Source organism: Prorops nasuta, unplaced genomic scaffold (assembly GCF_024137725.1).
Source record: "Prorops nasuta isolate Cenicafe-Biocafe unplaced genomic scaffold, Cenicafe_Pnas_1.2 PNAS00023, whole genome shotgun sequence".
Lineage (NCBI taxonomy): Eukaryota > Metazoa > Arthropoda > Insecta > Hymenoptera > Bethylidae > Prorops > Prorops nasuta.
Genome location: NW_027116820.1, coordinates 1,282,302 through 1,301,125, shown reverse-complemented (window position 1 = coordinate 1,301,125; position 18,824 = coordinate 1,282,302). Strand labels below are relative to the sequence as shown.

General features: G+C 34.0%; 1 protein-coding gene across 1 annotated transcript; it reads left to right on the top strand.

The window, feature by feature from the left end:
* The first annotated feature begins 5,582 nt into the window (after positions 1-5,582).
* Positions 5,583-12,219, top strand: LOC136781508 (uncharacterized). Its single transcript, XM_066740396.1, has 7 exons — positions 5,583-5,819; positions 6,063-6,291; positions 6,735-6,986; positions 7,047-7,239; positions 7,344-7,513; positions 11,348-11,515; positions 12,143-12,219. Exons 1-7 carry the CDS (start codon positions 5,583-5,585, stop codon positions 12,217-12,219), a joined length of 1,326 nt encoding a protein of 441 aa, XP_066596493.1.
* Positions 12,220-18,824: the final 6,605 nt, after the last annotated feature.

Below are 18,824 nucleotides of genomic sequence, written 5' to 3'. Positions count from 1 at the left end.
TAAATGAGCTGGAATTCGAGATGGGAGACGAATGGATAGGAGCGTTATTACTGGCTGGATTACCTGACGAATATCGAGCAATGATTATGGCACTTGAAAATTCCGATATACGAATTACAGGTGACATAATAAAAGTAAAAATTATTACAAGAAACGAAATCGTTTTAAAAATTGAAAAGTTTGAGCAACGCCGTGTCATTATTCTTCAAGGAAAAAATGAGAAACAGAAACAGTAGAAGACCTAAATGTTACGCATGCAATAATTACAGTCACATAGCGAGTAATTGTTGTAGCAAATCTTCAAAAAATAATTAAAAAAAAAAATGGCTATAACAAATCGAAGAACGAAAAATCGTTTGTTGCTTTTATGTCGTCAGAAGGTCCGAATAGAAATGAATGATATATTGATTCAGGTGTATCATGCCATATAACTAACAATAGAGAACTATTGAGAGAAGTTAAAAAAAAACCCAAAAAACACTTTCGTGTAAAAAGAAGGCGGCAAGTAATTTTGCCCTTTCTCTCCAAAAATAGTAATTCCAACAAGAAAAATTATTACACAGAATAAATAGCAAACAAAAATACCGGCAACACAAAGGATTGAAATCACTTATAAATTCAACAAGTAATCAAGCGGTAACATAAAGCACTGAGAACTTATAATTTAGGCAACTGAAAAAAGTAAATGAATAATTAATTATTATATAATTTTTGTATACATACTACTTGCCGGGACGGGCCAAAAAGTGTATAGTAGTAGATATTTCAAAATGCAACTGTAACGAAGATTTAAATATACATTACACTATTTGACCCATCCTTGGCAAGTAGTATGTATACAAAAATTATATAATAATTAATTATTCATTCACATTTTTTAGTTGCCTAAATTATAAGAGCTCAGTGCTTTATGTTACCGCTTGATTACTTGTTGAATTTATAAGTGATTCCAATCCTTTGTGTTGCTGGTATTTTCGATTGAGATTTATTTTCTATAATATCATTGTTTGTTGTTACTTTTGTTGGGACTAATTATAATTACTTGTCTCATCTAAATGATTACAATACTTTGTGTTGCCGGTATTTTTGTTTGCTATTTATTTTGTGTAATAACTTTTCTTGTTGTAATTACTATTTTTTGAGAGAAATGGCAAAATTACTTGCCGCCTTCTTTTTACACGAAAGTGTTTTTTGGGGGGATCTCAGGACTTTTCGTAATATTTCGCGAAGTCGTCTTAGGAATATATTTTTGGATGAAAATGAAAGAAAACGTAGTAAACTCATATTGATAGTGTGTGTATTCGATTTATTTAATTTTATTGAACGGGAATATATATGAAATTATATAAATAATAACATTTCGGAAGAATAATGAAATTTATTTTACAATAATAAATTAGAAAAAGTATAAGATTTAAGTATATATTTTTAACATTTAAAAGTAAATGAAACGAAGAAAAACATTTATAAAATCGTAATGAATATTTTTTTTTAAGAAAGATACATTATTTTTTTGAAAAAAATATTCGTTACATGATTTTAATTTAAATGGCGCTCTACCCAGTATAAAACTATTTGAAATGATAGCATCTTATTGTGGAATTGATATCATTTTCAAATAATTTACTTAATGGGAAAATTGCAGCCGAATTCGCAATAATTGCAGACATTATTTAGTGACATGGCGTTTTAAACGCACAGTTGTGGTGCTAATATTATTGAACATGTTATTACGAATAAGATGTTTTTACTCATAATAACAACTTTCAACATTTATAAAAGCAGCCGTTAGAGATAAGAATGACGTAATATTGAATGAATTCAATTTCCTCAAAGAATATGATATACGCACCTTTTGAATTTCTGAACCATGTTTTCTTTTAGACGATATGATCGTTCGCATATATCCATAATTTATCCTTACGTATCATAGACGTATAATGACCAGTTGTAGCATCCTTGCCATCATGGAAAATCGCACAATTTGCTTTATAATCTTTATCACTACTTTCTAATTTCTCAGTAGGTATACCTTTAATGTTCCAGTTTTTAAGAACAGTCCAATCTTTAACGTTTTCTATATTTTCTGTTTTGGTATTAAATAATGATAATTTAACAATCAGAACTATGCTAATAACTGTACTAGCAATTTTTTGCTGAAGTTCAAAAGAACTCATGCAATTACTGTACAAAGAATTCTATAGTTTTTTCCACTTAAAGAAGTTGCTCTGAATTATTTCTTTCATGTGCTCCAAGAGTTACTTTTGTATAATTTTTTGGAAATTAACAAACTCTTCATATCATCAAATAGAGTAAGTAATAAAATATTATTACAAGATTGGATAATATCTGTATGACCACATGGAGTACTACATTTGACCGTTTTTGTTAGATAATGTTGCACAACGCGATTCAAGCAATTTTATTTATCACACAGAGCAGTGATAAAATCACTAGCATCATACTGCCGCTTTCCAACAAATTGGATTTCAGCATATTGTCTAATATCAATATTCTCTAAAGTATTATCAATAGTTTCTGTAAGCAAAAATAAACGATTTTAGAGCATTGTCTGCTTCTATACGAAATAGTACACTTCTAATTGAATAACAATTTACAATGCATTATATAACTGCATTTGCGTATAAAGAAATATAATCACGTTTCATTATTCCTTTTATGCTTTTAATCAATATCATATACATATACAGCAATTAATGACAAATTTAGATGATGAAAGTTCTACTGATTACTACAACCTTCTATCCTCATTAAAATTAGTCACAAAAAATTTTCGTATGTTTTAATGTTTTATCTGCATGTCTTTATGCAAACATGTGACTGCTTATTAGCCTATTTCCCACTATTCTAGATGATCCTTCTTATTTCTGAAATAACCTGTAAATAAGACAAAATTATAATATAAACAATTATAATTAAGAGAAAATTTGTTTGGATTAATATTGGATACATATTATACAATATAATTTTCTTTCAACTGTTGCTATGCTACTTAAAGCTCAAGTCATACATAATAGTTCCCAGACTTACTATTTAAATATACATATACATCAGTTAATGACAAATTTAGATGATGAAAGTTCTACTGATTGATACAACCTTCTATCTTCATTAATATTAGTCACCAAAAGTTTTCTTATGTTATAATGTTTCATCTGCATATCTTTACGCAAACATGTGACTGCTTAGCCTATTTCCAACTATTCTAGATGCTCCTCCTTATTTCTGAAATAACCTATAAATAAAACAAAATTATAATATAAACAATGCTAATTAAGAGAAAATATGTTTGAATTAAAATTGGATACGTATAGTACAATATAATTTTCCTTTCAATTGTTACTTTGCTACTTAAACTTCATCTCAAACTTAATAGTACCCAAGCTTACTATTTAAATATACATACACAACAATTAATGACAATTTTAAATGATGAAAGATCTATTTATTACATAAACCTTGTATCTTCAATAATTATAGGCACCAACAGTTTACGTATGTTAAAATTTTGTTCTGCATACCTTTATGCAAATATTTGAAAGTTTACCCAATTTTCCACTATTCTAGATGCTCCTTCTTCTTTCTGACATATCCTGTAAATGAGACAAATTTATTATATAAATAATGCTACTTAAGAGAAAATTGGTTTGATTAAAATTGGATATGTACATATTATACAATATAATTTTCCTTTTAATTGTTGCTTTGCTACATAAAGCTCATCTCAAACATAATATAATTGAATAGTTTTATAATACCACAAATGGCTCATACTCAACATACAGCTGCTGGATACAAATTATTTCTACTCTTTTTTTCCATCCGGATGCTTGTTGTTGCATTATTTAAGAATATATTGCCTGGTAATCATTTTATAAGAATATAATAACAATACAAGCGACTATGAACCGAAAATGTGATAATATTTAAATTTCCACTACCTGCAGGTTACAAATTAAATTGAAATAAGTATCTCAATATTATTGTATTAGAGTTTATTGTTAAACACCATATATTACCATATACCAAACAGAATTCTCCAACATAATCTGAAATTAATACAAAAAAATATATCTGTAAAAACATGAATATGTATTTATAAATTTTAATATTTTTGTCTTAGAATTTTATAGATCTTACGAAGTGTAAAATACCAGGCCTCTTTTTAGTCGAAATCCAAATTTATCATCCTCCGTAGCATTGTCTAATTGATTCATTTTCTAATATCCATAAATGACTCATACTCTACATAATCAGCTCCTGGATGCAATTTGATAACTTCTACTTTATTTTCCCATTCCGATACTTGTTGTTGCATTTTTGAAGAATATATTACCTGCCAATCATTTTATAAGAATATAATAACAATAGCTTAAAATATATGTTGGTATATGACTGCATATAAGTATATAAAAGTACTTATATAGATTCAATTTTTAAACATACGTACAAACCAAGTTATGGCAAATTTAAATGATGAAAGAAGATATATTTATTAATACAACCTCCTAACCTCATTAAAATTATAAGTCACAAAAGATCAATGTATGTTTAATTTTTGTTTCTGCATACCTTTATATATGTAATCTGTTCGATCTACCATTCGTTCATCTGCTTTCTGCATTTTGCTAACACAATCTGTAATTTTGAAAACACATACTATAATAATAATATTGATAAACACATTTAATTTAAAAACTGAGTAAATAAAAATCAGATATTGAAAAATGTTATTTAACTTTTAATTTGTTCTTCAAGATGCATTGAAACTAACCTAAATAATCTGCGCGCGTATTAAGGGTTATAGACTATACCACAACTATTTTCCTTGTTTTGGCATCATTTTGTTACCAATTACATTATTAATTGGAATGTGATGAGCGTTTATAAACGCATGGTTTTCTATTATTTACTCTATTTCCTGTAACCTATAAAACAAAGAAACCACAAAGTACCATTGCTCAAATATTTGTTCTAACAAACAATACTTATCTAATTGTTTTCTGGATCACTGCCATATAATTGATGCATCCAAATTTTAACTATGAATTCACGTGGAAAACTCACGTGCGAATAATACTAACAAAACGAACACTTCGATGGATACTACATATACCGTCATATACGTCGCGCCTGCGTCGCGGCCATATTGGTATCTGTTTCACATCTATAGCACCAACACATTCGAAAGAGCAAAAGTAAAGGACAGAAGATAACGCTTAAACGTGTAAGAGTGAGAGGTCCGATGGAGACAGCAAAATCTTGGTCGGAAAAAGAAGAAACGCTAAATGAAACTGTTCTGAGCCGTCAGTAGAACGTAATCTTGAGATCTCAGCATTGCGTGAACCGAGTTAAACGTTTGCGTTCTCATTCTAAAACTTATATAAATATTATATAACAAAAGTTTCATTAAAATTTTCATTAAATGAACCGATTGGAAAATATATCCATCGGAAAAATCGTGAGTCCAAACTTGGTGTAAAAGTAGGTAGTGTCGCGCGGCTCTTTAAATTACTTGCCGCGTAATACTACCGTGTTACTTGATAAATGGAACTACAGTGATGGTGGTAGATAACAAGAAACTAGTAGCTACAGCTACAGATAAAGCTAACCTAAAGATAACACTTGAAAGACAGACAGAAGACGTAACAGTAAATGATATCTTTTACGTCCCAAATATCACAGCAAATTTGTTGTCGGTAAATAAAATAACTCATAAAAATAATACAGTGATATTTAGTAAAAATAAAGGTTGTATAAAAAATAAGGAAAATGAAACCAATGCTAATATTCCAAAAGTAAATTGTGTTTATAAGTTAAATGCTATGAGTAATAATAATTGTTTGTTGAGTGTGAAAACTGAATGCACTTTATGGCACAGAAGATTAGGTCATTAATCGAAGAAATATGACACTATTAAAAAACGGTGCAACAACAGGAATAGAATAGTTAACAATATCAGATTAAGATTGTATAACGTGTATAAAGGGCAAACGTTAAAGACAATTGAAGAAAATATACGTGAAACATACTCTACACAGATTCTGGAACTAATACACTCAGACTTATGTGGACCAATGGAAAATATAACATTTGGTGGATCAAGGTATACGTTGACTTTCATAGATGATTATACAAAAAAGGTGTTTGTATACTTACTAAAAGAAAAAGGTCAAGTGATAATGAAATTTGCTGAATTTAAAGCTATGGTAGAAAATGATACTGGAAGAAAAATCAAGAACTTGCGAACAGATAATAAAAGAGAATATGGTAACGGAAAAATGAAAGAGTTAATGCAAAATGCTGGGATAAAACATCAAACAACCATACCTTATTCTCCTGAGCAAAACGGAACGGCAAAGGATGAATCGGACCATTGTAGAAAAAGCTAGGATACATACTATTTGATGTAATTCTAAGCAGACGTTATTGAGGAGAAGTTGCATTTACTGCAGCATATATTATTAATAGGACACATACTAAAATAAATAAGAAAACTTCAGAAGAAATGTGGAGAGGGAAGAAGCCAAATCTAGCATATTTAAAAATTTTTAGGTGTAAAGCTGTTACATGTCCCTAAAGAGAAGCGAAAGAAATGGGATTCGAAGTCAGAAGAAAAAATATTTGTGGGATATTCAGAAAACATAAAGGGATACAGACTGATGGATCCAAAAACTCACGAAATTAGTTTTGAAAAATTTTAATTCTCTTAGAGACAGAAAATAATAATACAGCAAAAAGGGAAGGGTCAAATAAGCCTGATGAAAGAAAAAATAAGGAAATATTTTCTGAAGAAGAAGTTACTGAAGGAAGCGAGAATACAAGCCACAGAGATGAAGCAAACTCTGATTTAAGTGAACAAATTATAGAAGAAGAGGAAAAATCCCAAGGTGAAGACATAAGTGTAGAAGATGATCACACAACCAATATGGGTCCAGGAGAGCAACAACAAACAACACTTCGACGTTGAAAAAGACTATGGAAATCGAATATTCTTAGAGATTTTAAAAGTTTTTTTGTTTCAGATATTAGTAATAATGATCCATGTACTGCGAATGAAGCGTTAAAGTCAAATAATAGCTCACATTGGAAACGCGCAATGAAGGATGAATTAGAAACTCTAAAAAGAAAAAAAAGTTGGACCATTGTAAATATGCCAAAAAAAGGGTATAAAATACAAAATGGATATTTAAGTTCAAGAAAAACGAATCAGGTGAGGTATGTAAATACAAAGCTAGATTAGTAATAAAAGGTTGTGCTCAGCAAAAGGGCATAGACTATCAAGAGATTTTTTCTCCAGTAATAAGATATGCGTCTTTAAGATATCTGTTTGCGTTAGTAGCGCGAAATAATTGGTTTATAGATCGTGTGGATGTCAATGCGGCGTATCTAAATGGAGATTTGGATGAAGATATGCTGAAAATCAAATATAAAAACGATCATTTGAAAATAGTTCTTTTATTTTTACGACTAACACTATGTTGGTACTATTGTGAGTACATACCGAGTATAGATGGCAGTATTGTTCCTTCTTCTTCAGTTTAAGAATTTTTGAAAGTTTGTACGTTACAAAGAGTTGGCCCGTTATGACAGATGCAACGTGCTTGTGTCTGAGTTGAATTTTTTTTCTGTTTTTCGTTTCGTTTGTAATTGAAGAGAAGAGCTTGAAACGGGGCTCTCTGAGATAAAAGGTGTTACTTATAGTGAATTCGAGAACTCGCACTATTGCGCACTGGGTGTAAGATTTTACAGTAGGCGAGTTCGGAAATTGGCTCTACTCACTTGGTCGAAGCTTTCCCTAGAATTCCCTATTAGCTCGGTCTAGTAATTCTGTGTTCGGACCAACTAGGACCAAGCGAATAGAGGTGAGTGAGCTTACTCTTTTTTATCATACCCCTTCCAAAAGCCTGTCCCCTTTACTGAATTTTGACAAAGTGGGATTTTGAAATACAAGAACAGGGACCATTTAAAATTTTGAATATTAATAACGTTTCTAATTTATTTATAAGTTAATCATCCTATTACGATTCTCTAAAGATTGGTAAAATATCAGTGGTATCAGTCAAGGAAATGGATTATAGCCTGCACATTTGCCCTGTTAGGCAATTTGCATTAGGATTCTTAGCTCACTCACCTCTATTCGCTTGGTCCTAGTTGGTCCGAACACAGAACTACTAGACCGAGCTAATTGGGAATTCTAGGGAAAGCTTCGACCAAGTGAGTAGAGCCAATTTCCGAATTCGCCTAGTGTCGCGCATTCGGAGAAGCAATAATGTGTCAGTTCGCGAAGTTTCCGCATTCGGTGACAAAATTTTAGCATAGCGAAAATGCTAAATTAGTATTCGGCGTTGAAAAATGGAGTTAAAATAGGGCAAACAATTTGCACTGATTTTTATGACAGTGCAGGTCAGTGCATATCACAAAAATTCTGGCAGTTTCGCGATCACTCGAAGAGATTTATAGTAATTTAAAAAATGGCTGTGCGAAACAATGTCCCAAGTTGGCTCCGAACCTGTGGTCAAAAGGGAAGGTCTTATTCTAGAATAAAATACTCAAAGCCAAAGATAAGAGGTAAAAGGAGTTTTTATTTAAATAAATAAAATGTACAACATTTTACAATATATTTACAAAAGAACCGCTAAACTAATGATCGACTTTCTAGGGAATTTGCTCTCGTCAACTTCTAGGGAATTTCGGTCTACGAAGATTCCCTAGAACGCCAGAAAACAGAATTCCCCAGAAAGGAACGCGGACTTAAAAGCTCCCGGACTGGGCAATTTTTCCTGGAGTATTCCCCAGTAAAATCCCCAGCCACGGGAGGAAGCGAAATAGGAGAAGTGGTTTTAGGGAAGGGGAAGTCCCCTTACCCCTCGGCCTACTTCTCCTAGAGCTATAGTGGCTCCGAGCCACCCCAACCCCTAGGGTGAATGCTATCCCTCCCGCTACCCGACTCTTTCGAGAGCCCTGGACTTGAGGGTCGGAACACTGGGTCCGAGGTAGTCCTCGGAGGCAGTGTGGAGGGGAAGGAGAGGGTTAACTTCTCCCGGGCAGTCCCAGGAGAAATTTCCCTTAGGAGGGAGGATATTGCCGCAGAGGGGTAGTCCCCTCTTGGTAGGCGGTGGGTGGTTGGGTGATACTTACCAAAGTATGGTACCCAATGAGTTCGCCGGTGGAGGCGCTGCCGTGGAGGCGTCAAAAAAAGCCGTGGAGCAGTGTTGCCAGAAAGTAGACCGTCGATCTACAGAATTTCCCCCTCCACTTACCACCATAGATACAGGCTCTTTTGCGTGAGCCATCCCCGCTTCTACCGCTGCTCGATGGTCACGAACACAAGTAGAAGCGTCCGTACATGTGTCGACTGACTTCCCTCGCGCTCGCCTATCCTCGGATTAAAGAGAGAGTGGAGATACTTTCTCGGACCTCTCTGTCTTTCTCGCTGTTAGCGTCTAGCAGAAGTTCGAGGTAAAATCTTTCCGCTTCGCTTTGCCGAAAATCTACGAATATTTTATGTTATTTACATTTGCAGCCTAATGCCTTTATACATGTTTTTCAGCATATTTATTTATAAGCATTGACTTATTATAGTCAATAATAAATTAAGGAAATGCGCATGTGATATGTAGTAATTACTTTAAATACAATTTCATCTTTATATTTCGCTTACTACCGTAAAATATGCATTTCTTTAATTTATTATTGATTTTTGTAAGTCAACGGCCATTAAAAAAAAAATTTAATCTTAGAAAAAAAAGAAAAGTACGGAGCAGGAACCGAACCCGGACCCACGAATCGCCACGCGGTTACCTTACCGCCTAGACCACAAAGCTTCTTCGGTGCACCGTAAACAAAAAGTCTTCTTAAAGACTTGAAATTTTCTTTTGAAGCGTATAAATAAATGAGCAACCGACAGCTTTAATCATTATTATTCTGTCATAATGGTACAAAAACTAAAGAATAATTATATATTGAATAGTTTTCAAAAGCTGTTCCAATAGCCAAGAACGAAGATAAATATAATCAACGCTCGTAGTTTCCGTCCTTGGCTATTGGAAGTGCTTTTGAAAACTATTCAATCAAGAGACACGGTAGTGTCTCGACGGCAAGTACATATAAAAGTAAATAATGACATGTCTATACCGCCGAGCACTATCGTTAACTTATACAGTAGGTTTGGCCGCCTCAATTTTCAAACCGAATTTTTTCCGTGAATGATCCACAGTCATGATTTAAGTAAAGCTTTCCTTAAACTAGTTTGGAACAAGCTTTCATTTAAGACCATGAACATTAAAAACAGTTCATGCAATCCAGAGATCTCATACTGAGTTAGCTGTATATATATGGAAAATTGAGATCCTTCTCCTTCATAATCTTCTTCTTCTTCTTCTCCAGCCAGAGTATATGTCTCGGGCTGAAGTTGGCTGCTTAACGTAGGTTTAGTGACGTCAGTAGACGTAAACGTAAATATAGTTGCACACAATCGTAAACAGTGTGTCTGTGTGTGTATCTCAGCGATATATATTTACTTTGTTTATTACGGTAAATCAGGCTAAGCTGCAAGTTTGACAGTATTAACCTTAAAATAATTTGAACTAAATTTCGTTATAAATAAATGAAAAAACAATATTAGACTGTTCGTATTTGAATCCGATGAGGTTATACTCATTAAACGAATTTTTTACATAAAGGAATCAACAAATTAGATAAGCATAACAATGAATTTTATAATATTAAATGTAATATATTTTGTGGTACTTTGTGAAATTTTATTTCAGATTAAATTATTGTGATGTGTTTATTGTATCATTGCTGAGGATACAGCTGACGGGATGAAGTAAGATTAATTTTCAACACTGTGCCAAGGAGAAGTATACTTTCAATATTTATGTGCATCGGTGATTGCCAAGATCGTAAGAAATTGTTTAGGTATTTGAAAATCATATGCTAAACTTCCAGGTACTGAAATCATTAACGAAATACATGTTTAGCTATTTCTTTTCTTTAAACTGATGAGGATATCAACTGTTTAATAGGTTTCAGATTAAATTAAGGTAAAAAAAATGCTTATTTGGATGATGTGAAATTGCAAAAAAATATTATTTACGTAGAATACAAGTTGACCAGTACTTGGATTTGAGCTAATTATATGATAGTACATTTTACAAAAGAAACAAAGATATAATATATATGTCAAGAACAAATATTGAATGCTTTGTAGTAATTAATTAGATTAAATAAAAATATTACTTCATTTGAACAATCTTAAGATATATATCAGTTTACAAACTGATCAATTTGTCGTGTAAGATTGTAAATTTTTAAATTGCAGGCATACAGTGGATGAAAATAGGAAATTGGCAGCAGAATATCTATGAACTAGAGGCTTCAATCATCTTATCTGTGGTATTTCCTGATACAGAATGTCCAGAGGAATATAAAAATTATCTTAGTTTGGCAGAGGATATGTCAGAACTCTTTGGTGATGTTGAGACCTGGAGTATATAATAATATGAAAAAAGGAGTAAATTTAAAGTAAAATTTTGAGACAAGAAGGACTTGCAATCAGTTTGGACTGAAATTCTTTAGAATATGAGGCTGATAGTTTACAAATATTATGACCAGAACATCTGGAAGCTTATAATTATGAAAATACTACTAATTTATCATTTTTCATATTATAGGCATACGGTAGATAAAAGTAGGAAATTGACAGCAGAATTTCTTAGAAACTGAGGGTTCAATGATATTCTCTGTGGTATTTCCTAATACAGAATGTCCTGAGGAAGATAAAAATAATCTTGGTTTGGCAGAGGATACGCCATAACTCAATGGTGATGTTGAAACCTAGAGTTCATAAAAATATGAAAAAAGTAGTAAATTTAAAGTCAAATCTTGAGAAAAGAAGGGCTTGCAACTCAGCTTGGACTGAAATTCTTTAAAATATGAGGCTAATAGTTTACAAATATTATGACCAAAACATCTAGAAGCTTATAATGATGAAAATACTATCAACTTTAGTTTTATCATATTACAGGCATACAGTAGACAAAAGTAGGAAATTGACAGCAGAATTTCTAAGAAACTGAGCCTGCAATGATATTCTCTTTGGTATTTCCTGATACAGAATGTTCAGAGGAAGATAAAAATGATCTTGGTTTGGCAGAAGATATATCAGAACTCAATGGTGATGTTGAGACCTAGAGGTTAAAACAATATGAAAAAAGGAGTAAATTTAATGCCAAATCCTAACAAATAAAGCACTTCTAACTCAGTTTGGACTGAAATTCTTTAGAATATGAGGCTAATAGTTTACAAATATTATGACCAAAACATCTAGATGCTTATAATTTTGAAAATACTACCAATTTATTATTTTTCATATTACAGGCATACGGTAGATAAATGTAGGAAATTGACAGTAGAATTTCTAAGAAACTGAGGCTTTAATGATATTCTCTGTGCTATCAAGAGACACGGCAGTGTCTCGACAGCAAGTACATATAAAAGTAGATAATGACATGTCTATACCGCCGAGCACTACCATTATCTTATACAGTAGGTTTGGCCGCCTCATTTTTCAAACCGATTTATTTCCGTGAATGATCCACTGTCATGATTTAAGTAAAGCTTTCCTTAAACTAGTTTGGAACAAGCTTTCATTTAAAACCATGAACATTAAAAACGGTTCATGCAATCCAGAGATCTCATACTGACTTAGCTATATATTGTAACGTGGTAGAATACACGTTACAGAAATGCCTAGGTCTTTTAGTTTCTCCTGTCCCCCTTAGCGCCTCCTGCGATCCCCCCGGTATGAATGTGTATGTGTGTGTGTAGCCTGATGAACCTTCCGTGGAGCGACGATGTAGTTTTCCGATGTAGGAATATTGTAAGTGTCGACCACGGAAGGAGAGTAGATGTTTTTAGGAAATGGTATGATTGGGAATTGGGCGAATGTTTGTAGGATTAGGTGTAAATAGGATGATAGAAATTAAGAATATTTTATTTTAGGCTAAAACTAGTACTCATAAGTCTCCTCTGCTCCAACATGAGCTTGAAAACTGTTGTTCTCCTATCCTCTACGCTCCCATGCCCAAACGCTTATGATTCCCTCTCACTCTAACCTTCCCGCTGAGCGCGACTGTTTACGCGACGCTCCTACCGTCCCCTCACCGCAAGTCCCCGCTGAGCGCCCCACCCATTCCTTTCCTCTACCGCGCCGAGCTGCGATCCCCCGTGCCCGCGCCATCCCCGCGCCACGGCTACCGCTTCCCCGACCGCCCGACTCCCCGACCACTACTCGCCGACCCCGCACCGCAGAGCCCCGCCCGGACCTCACCAAGCTACGAAGCAGACGACACGGATAGCCGAGACGCTACGAAACCCAGGGAACAGTGCGAATGCGGGTCCCAGTCAATTTGATAGGTGATAATTGACTGATAGATCGAGAGCATGCGCTGTTGCCCTGAAGAATAATGAAATCCTAGGAATTAGGAAAAGGACCCGGGGCCCAGGACGAACGAAGAACCAAGGACCGGGCCACTTCTGTTCTAGAGTTAGGACTGTTCGCCGCGCCGAGCTCTCTCGCAATTACTGTGTAAGAGAAACAGAAGGGTCGTCGCCGTATTTTGAAAGGAGCTTCGTCTTTTAAATACGGGCCCCTTCTTCGGATTATTGAGTGGTCCCGACGTGGGATTTGTGGAGTTAGGAGATCGTGGTCGGAGTGGTCGCCGCCGTGTTCCCTCAAGTTCTTTCCCCGTATACCCCTGCTCACCCCTGTTCCCCCTTTCTTTTTCGTCCGCCCCCGAATAATTCCCTCCCCGCATTCCCCGAGTGAGAACCCGAAAAACCAGTGTATACGCGTACAATAAGTGTGCGTGAGCATCGCGGGAGGCCCCCTCCTTGAGATTTCGTGGAATAAAGTGGTTTCCACAGACAATATTTGAGTGTTTCGGATTATTTGTGACACCCCGGTTACAATATATATCGAAAATTGAGATTCTTCTCCTTCATAATCTTCTTCTTCTTCTTCTTCTCCAGCCAGAGTGTATGTCTCGGGCTGAATTTGGCTGCTTAACGTAGGTTTAGTGACGTCAGTAGACGTAAACGTAAATATAGTTGCACACAATCGTAAACAGTGTGTCTGTGTGTATCTCCTAGATATATGTTTTACTTCGTTTATTACGGTAAATCAGGTTAAGCTGCAAGATTGACAGTATTAACCTTGAAACAATTTGAACCTAATTATGAAATAAATAAATGAAAAAACATGATTAGGCTGTTCTTATTTAAATTTGATGAGGATATACTCATTAAAAGGATTTTTAATTACATAAAGGAATCAACAGATTAGATAAGTATAAAAATGAATTTTATGATATAAAATGTAATATATTTTCTGGTACTTTGTGTGATTTTATTGCAGATTAAATAGTGATGTGTTTATTATCTGACTGCTAAGGGTCGAGCTGTGTGGAGTGAAAGATTAAAATATAATATACACCGTGTCTCTTGATTGCTGAGGATGAAACTACGTGGATTGAGTTGTTGAGGATAGAGCTGACTGGATGAAGTAAGATTAATATTTATATATTTTTAACACTGCCAAAAAGAAGTATACTGTCAACATTTATGTGCATAGGTGATTATCCAGAGTATATATAAATTGCAAGAAATTGTTAAAGTATTTGAAAACCATATGCTAAACTTCCAGGTATTGAAATCATTAACAAAATACAGTTTTAGTTGTTTCTTCTCTTTAAACTGATGTGGGTTTCAACTGTCCGATAAGTTATACCTTTGTCAAGAATTAGCAGCATAAATGTGACAGTAATTGGTGCTAAAAAGAAATGTGGTATGCAAAACGACAATGTCAGCTTTAATTATATGCTTGATTGTAGTTTATTTAAAGCTTTGCGAATTGCTTGTCCAGTCATGCCCCTGTATCACCCCAAACAGCTGATGAAGTTACTGAAGTTTCGCAAAGTCAGATGTTGGTAAAAAGTCAAATGTTGATTAACAAATGGAATGATTCATGTTTCTTTAAAATATTATTTTCTTTGAAGAATTGAGATTTTTAAATGATGAATTTGATTTTAGGTTTACTCAGATGTTATCATTTAGTATTTTACAGTCATTGTGCAAGTGTATTATAGCAAATAGTAATACTTGTGCTTTGACTTAAATACATTTGGTACAATAGAATTAAAAATCCAAGGAGGAAGGTTCGCACATATACTGACTATTGGAGTTGAATCAACAATTGGGCTTTTCACTCCTGTATTCTGGTACTAGAAACAGGCAAAGATGCAAGCATTGAAAGATTGGCAAAGTAAGAATAAGCCAATATTCAGAAAAACGTCTTCCATTGCTCAGCCATAATTTAAGGATGAGACTCATTGGATGAAATTCTGTAAAATTGAGTTAATAACTGTTGATTGTTTTCCTCTGTTACCTATGCTAGTATTCTAGGCCAAAGGCAGTATACTGGTCATTGGTATGGATGAAAAAATGCACGTTTATTCTCAATTGAAACTCAGTCCAAAAATTAATGGTTTCCACTCCATTTTGCAGCACCAGAAATCCGACTAGTTTCAACAGTGTATAGAAATTAGCGAAACGAACATTTGAGGACTCTGGCACAGGAAATATTATAAGGACGACTCGCCAATGTATCTCCTATATCACCTTTGTCAAGAATTAGCAGCATAAATGTGATAGTAATTGGTGCTAAAAAGAAACGTGGTATGCAAAACGACATTGTCAGCTTTGAATATATGCTTGATTGTAGCTTATTTAAAGCTTTGTGAATTACTTGTCCAGTCTTGCCACAATATCAACTCAAGTAGTTGATGAAACTAGTGAAGTCTAGCAAGGTCAGATGGCGGTAAAAGTCAAATGTTGATAAACAGAAAATGTAAATTAATTAAAACATACATTTTACTTAATTATTTGTATATGTTGAAAGTATGTTTATTGATTATGAAAAATTTAATCAAACTTTTATTATAGTGAAACTGAAAACATTAAACAAGTAGCCGGGGCATTAATTATGAAGTTCATTTATGCAGAATGCATTACAAATATCAGTAAATTCAATGTGTTGACTGTGATATTTTTTCAATATTAATATATATTATTTTATTAGTTAAGCGCTGCTGTTTCAAAAAATGAGAAGTGTGGAAATTTTCTTTAAATTCTGTAGAAAAATTAAAAGAATTATTTAATTTTTTAAATATTATACTCTTACAAAACGTTATGAAATTCCACAAAAAACAGACTTTGCCTGTAAAAAAAGGCGGCAAGTACATAAACCATTTAGCATAAATAACATAGTAAAATTATCCAATTAAAAAAAGTAGTGAAATCCAAATATTAGGCAAGTGTATTTTTTCACCTTAGCAAAAGTTATATTTTTGAAAAAAAAAGGAACAACAAAGATACTTGCCGGGCCCGTAATGTCCATGCACAGTGGGAAATTGAATCGTGTGTGAGATTCAGCTATAGCGTAGTACAGCAAATTTCATGTTAAAATACAGAGTGAAGTTAGCCGAACCACAGACGATTCTATTTCTCACTGTGCATTGACATTACGGGCCCGGCAAGTATCTTTGTTGTTCCTTTTTTTTTTCAAAAATTTAACTTTTGCTAAGGTGAAAAAATACACTTGCCTAATATTTGGATTTCACTACTTTTTTTAATTGGATAATTTTACTATATTATTTATGCTAAATGGTTTATGTACTTGCCGCCTTTTTTTACAGGCGAAGTCTGTTTTTTGTGGGATATATAATTATTCTTTAATTTTTGTACCATTATGACAGAATAATAATGTATAAAGCTGTCGGTTGCTCGTTTATTTATACGCTTCAAAAGAAAATTTCAAGTCTTTAAGAAGACTTTTTGTTTACGGTGCACCGAAGAAGCTTTGTGGTCTAGGCGGTAAGGTAACCGCGTGGCGATTCGTGGGTCCGGGTTCGGTTCCTGCTCCGTACTTTTCTTTTTTTTCTAAGATTAAATTTTTTTTTTAATGGCCGTTGACTTACAAAAATCAATAATAAATTAAAGAAATGCATATTTTACGGAAGTAAGCGAAATATAAAGATGAAATTGTATTTAAAGTAATTACTACATATCACATGCGCATTTCCTTAATTTATTATTGACTATAATAAGTCAATGCTTATAAATAAATATGCTGAAAAACATGTATAAAGGCATTAGGCTGCAAATGTAAATAACATAAAATATTCGTAGATTTTCGGCAAAGCGAAGCGGAAAGATTTTACCTCGAACTTCTGCTAGACGCTAACAGCGAGAAAGACAGAGAGGTCCGAGAAAGTATCTCCACTCTCTCTTTAATCCGAGGATAGGCGAGCGCGAGGGAAGTCAGTCGACACATGTACGGACGCTTCTACTTGTGTTCGTGACCATCGAGCAGCGGTAGAAGCGGGGATGGCTCACGCAAAAGAGCCTGTATCTATGGTGGTAAGTGGAGGGGGAAATTCTGTAGAGCGACGGTCTACTTTCTGGCACACTGCTGTAGTGTCAAGTCAGCCAAAATTAGACCGATAGGCGGCCACGATTACCCAGTACGTAACACCTCACAAGGCATTCACCTCTTAGAACTAAAAAAATCCTCTCATTTAACGGAATAGGCTAACATGGCGGATAAAAAGCGGTGTTTTTGTTGCATTTTTCAATAGTTTATAATCATAGAATTAATATTCTATAGCAAGTTAAGTTGATTTCTTCTTTTCTTGAGGCCCATAATGGTTCAAACAGACGCTGTAACTGCACGTTCCTCGGCGCGTGTTGGAGTTTCGATATAGATATACGGATAAGTATTTATAACAGCTATTTCATAATTACACCTAAACTTACAAATATACAGGGTGCAGCGAAACGATCGCCTTTTCTCGTAACTGGAGGCTCGGGGTGATAACCCGAGCACACGTTTAAAATTTCGTTCGAATCGTTCAAGGGGTTTAAAAGTTATTTACATTTAAAATCACCCTTTTTCGGTCCTTTTCGGACGACTTTAACTGCACAATGGAAAGTAGAGAAAGTGAAAAAACAATTGATGAACATCCTGTTAGAATGTAAAAATGATCGATCGCCCCCGATAATACATTTGCTATTTTTTAAATTAATTTGGCTATTTTAGATTAATTTCATAAATAGTAAATTTCTTTTCATTACAATTCCAGTTCAATTCAGTGTAAGCATCATTGACTGAATTGATGAAAAGAGCGAGTTGATACAATGAAGGAAAGTATCAGACGCTAAGATGTCGCACGAGCGCACTGATAGTTTAATAGGTAATGCATGAAGGCATTCTCTTTCTACTAACGAAGCTAAAGAGAATGATTCAAAATCAATACATTGATGATAGAGAAAACTAAACTCACCCATTTAATGTTCTCCAAGTTCCTTTACATCAAAGTTTTTAAAAAAGCTTCAAACTGGCTTCTCGATGATTTCCAGAAAGCAAACTATCACTAAATTTGCTTGTAAACACTCGCGAATTTAAACAAAGTAGATATTAATCTACGTTTCTTCAAAATACTGGTTAATTAGACACTTTCCTACTGTTTGAAGTAGGTTGATAAAGAAAGGTCAAAACGATTACTCTTTCTCTCTGTGTCTCTCTCTTCGACCAACTTCAAAACAGTTGGAAAGTGTCAAATTAACCAGTGTTTTGAAGAAACGTAGGTTAATACTGTGACGCTAATGTCTATCCCGAGGGATAGCGTAGAAGGGAAGTGAGGAGTGATCCCTCACCGATCGCGTTCGCGTCCCAATAG